General features: G+C 47.0%; 1 protein-coding gene across 2 annotated transcripts in view; it reads right to left on the reverse strand.

The window, feature by feature from the left end:
* VSTM1 (V-set and transmembrane domain containing 1) overlaps window positions 1-3,848 on the reverse strand; it is a 27,475-nt gene that overhangs the window by 18,609 nt on the left and 5,018 nt on the right. For both annotated transcript variants that reach the window (XM_017497927.2, XM_017497926.2), the window contains exons 2-3: window positions 3,497-3,532; window positions 3,078-3,362 (exon numbers count right to left, since the gene is read on the reverse strand). In XM_017497927.2, the coding sequence (XP_017353416.1) occupies window positions 3,078-3,362; window positions 3,497-3,532 (321 nt within the window). The remainder of the gene's footprint in view (window positions 1-3,077; window positions 3,363-3,496; window positions 3,533-3,848) is intronic.

Below are 3,848 nucleotides of genomic sequence, written 5' to 3' on the forward strand. Positions count from 1 at the left end.
TTTTTCCAGTTACTTGCACCATGCCTGCCACACTTTCCCACACAATGGGATCTCTTAGCCCCACACTGCATTATCTGCCATTCATACATCACCCATAGAGCACTGGACACTGTTTCTGGCTTTTCTTCTCTGGCATAAAGAAATGTAAATTTTCAACTATGTCTGAACAGGAGCTGTGAAGCTACTTGTCTTTGTGACACCAGGGAGGTGACCTAATCTCTATAAGCAAAAAGAAGTTAGTAACGCAACCACCCTCATAGGAAGTGAAGACTGAATGAGTTAATGGAGGCAAGTTACCTGTCGTGGAGACGGGAACATAGAAAATGCTGGATACATGTCACATGTCAGTGTTATCACTCCATCCTCACCTGTCACCCTGATCTCCAGCTTGGTGCTGGGCAAGGAGGCCAAGTGTGATGAGTCACTCAGGTAATACACACAGCTGTAGTTTCCACTGTCATGACTTGTCACATTCCAGAGCATGAAATCAGTCTGTTTTTCTCTTACTTTCTCGACTTGTAGTGGCTCTGGGATCCCCATTTTCAGCAGAGCAATTACAGTACAGTCAGTCCCATTGTATGGAGTGAGACATGGAAGTATCCTGAGACCTAGAGTCATTCCAGGGTCTACAGTGACTGAGAGCAAAGGTCTGGGAGTGGTCCTGAAGAGGACACGGCAATGGAGTAAGAGGAGGGCCAGGGCCTTCCACTTTCTACTGCACTTGGGGACCATTTCATCCATCTCTCTCTATTAACCATGTCTTGTCTTTTCTATATCTGATGCTTTGATATCTTGGGGCCTTGCTGACCTTGGTGGGACCGCCTCTCCCAGGGTTAGTTAATTTCTAGAGCCAGTAAACCACTTGTCCTCAAGTATGCCCTTTAAATGCAAACCAATAAATCCGGAGCCCACACCCCCAACCTCCTTCATTATGGGGTTCTCACAATCAAGGTCAGTGTTGCCCTCTCCTAATCACTCCAGGTCCCAGAGCTAGACGACCAGGGACAGCCTCTATACCCCAGAGCCAATTCTTTTTCTTTTTTCTTTCTTTTTTTTTTTGAGACAGGCTCTCATTCTATCAGCCAGGCTGGAGTGCAGTGGTACAATCTTGGCTCACTGCAGCGTCTGCCTCCCAGATTTAAGAAATTCTCATGCCTCAGCCTCCCAAGTAGCTGAAAGCGCAGGTGCACACCCCCACACCCAGGTAATTATTTTATTTTTGTAGAGATGGGGTTTCACCATCTTGCCCAGGCTGATCTTGAACTCCTGACTTCAGGTGATCCGCCCTCCTTGGCCTCCCAGAGTGGATGGGTGGAGGCCAAAGTGGATGGATCCACCCACCCATCCAACTTTCCACCCACCCTTCCATCCGTCCATTCATTCACCCTCCCACCCATCCATCCATCCATCCATTCATAGGGTTAAGATTACAGGCATGAGCCATCTTGCCCGGCCAACTCTAATCCTGTTCCCCACCACAAAATACAATACAAGCTCTGGCCCACAGTCTTCCTCCTCCCTCTGCCTCCTGACTGACCCTGGTACTTCCCCCCGTACCCTCCCACAGTATAGCCTGCCCCTCCTCTTGGGAACTATAACAGACCACCTTTTCCATGGCCATCATCTCTTGGTCTGTCAATATGACTGTAACCCCATTTTCTTTTTTTTTTTTTTGAGACAGAGTCTCGCTCTTTCACCCAGGCAAGAGTAGAGAGGTGTGATCTCAGCTCACTGCAACCTCCGGGGTTCAAGCGATTCTCCTGCCTCAGCCTCCTGAATAGCTGCGACTACAGGCATGTGCCACTACACCCGGCTAATTTTTTGTATTTTTAGTAGAGATGGAGTTTCACCATGTTGGCCAGGATGCTCTCGATCTCCTGACCTTGTGATCCACCCACCTTAGCCTCCCAAAGAGCTGGAATTACAGGCATGAGCCACCGTACCCAGCCCTGTCCCCCATTTTCTATTAACTGACTATGTTCTACACCACTCTGCAGCATCCACATCATTGGGACCCTCTCAGAATCCCTGATGGGAATCTTGCCCCACATTCTGTTCCCATTTCCACATTTAAGATGTTGCATCTTTTTGTCTCCTGGGTTCCTTCTTCCCCAGTCACATCCCCCAACAGGAAAAAAAAAAAAATACTCGCATCAGGCAGGCCTCGGTGACTCAAGTCTGTAATCCCAGCACTTTGGGAGGCCAAGGCAGGAGGATCACCTGAGCTCAGGAGTTCAAGACCAGCCTGGACAACATAGAGAGATCCTGTCTCAACAAATAATTTAAAAATTAGCCAGGCATGGTGGTGCTTGCCTGGCAGCTACTTGGGAGGCTGACGCAGGAGGACTGCTTGAGCCTGGGAGGTTGAGGCTGCAGTGAGTTGTGTTCATGCCACTGCACCCCAGCCTGGGTGACAGAGCAAAAAACAAAAGCAGCCAGGCGCAGTGGCTCACTCCTGTAATTCCAGCAATTTGGGAGGCTGAGGCAGGCAAATCAGGTGAGGTTGGGAGTTCAAAATCAGCCTGGCTAACATGGTGAAACCCTACTAAAATACAAAAATTAGCCGGGTGTGGTGACACACCCCTGTAGTCCCAGCTACTCGGGAGGCTGAGGTAGGAGACGTACTTGAACCCAAGAGGTGGAGGTTTCAGTAAACTGAGATTGCACCACTGTACTCCAGGTTGGGCAACAGGGCGAGACAACCTCTCAAAAAAAAAAAAAAGGGTTGAGCGCGGTGGCTCACACTTGTAAATCTACCCCTTTAGAAGGCTGTGGCAAGTGGATCACCTGAGGTCAGGAGTTTGAGATCAGCCTCACCAGTATGGTAAAACCTCATCTCTATTGAAAATACAAAAATTAGCCAGCTGTGGTGGGCACCTGTAATCCCGGCTACTCAGGAGGCTGAGGTAAGGAGAATGGCTTGAATGCAGGAGGCAGAGGTTGCAGTGAGCCGACTGCACTCCAGCCTGGGTGACAGAGCGAGACTCCATCGCAAAAAAATTAAAAAAAAAAAAAAAAAAGCAAAGCAAAACCAAAGACGTGTGCATCAAGAGTGCATCTGAGGCTGCCCTTCTCACCTGTGACCACCAGCTGCAAGGGCTCACTGCCTTCTGACCACTCATGGGAGACTGCTGTCTTGTAGGCACAAAAGTACCTCCCAGCATCCTCAGGCTTCAAGTCCGTGAACGGGAATTCAGCTTCGTTTCCTGCCGAGCTCTGTTTGCGCTGGTACGCAGAGTCGTTCACCTTGCGCAGCGTGAATGTCACATTCTGGGAAGGAGCCCGACACTTCAGGGTCACGTTGCTCTCGGCTTCAGCCACCAAGCTGGGCCAGGCGTGGAGGGAGGGCTTGGACGGTTTCTCTGGAAAGAGTTCACAGTTAATTCGAGTCTGCATGTTAATGACCACAAAACCCTTCCTGGAATTCAGAGGATTAAAGGAAAATGTCATGGGAGTGGCTTAAGTGGGAGTTAAGTTTAAGTGGGAGAAAACTCACCGTTCTCTTTGTCACCTTCATAGCCCAGACACAGCCCTGGAAGAGAAATGTCAATGAGAGAAAAATTACGTGCTTGTCTTCGAGTACAAGTCCAGCAGAGAAAGCATGACCAGCTCATTAAAGGTCTGATATATATATAATAATGCATGTATTTTATAAATATAAATACATATATATGCAGATATATACATATACATAAATATATGTAAATTATATATTGTAATATATATAATGTAGACTTATATTTTACATATTATATATTTTTATATATATATATTTTTAAATATTTTTAAATATAATGTATTTCTTCATATTTAGATATGAACATATATATATAATATATATGGGGAAA

This window comes from Cebus imitator, unplaced genomic scaffold (assembly GCF_001604975.1).
Source record: "Cebus imitator isolate Cc_AM_T3 unplaced genomic scaffold, Cebus_imitator-1.0 Scaffold235, whole genome shotgun sequence".
NCBI lineage: Eukaryota > Metazoa > Chordata > Mammalia > Primates > Cebidae > Cebus > Cebus imitator.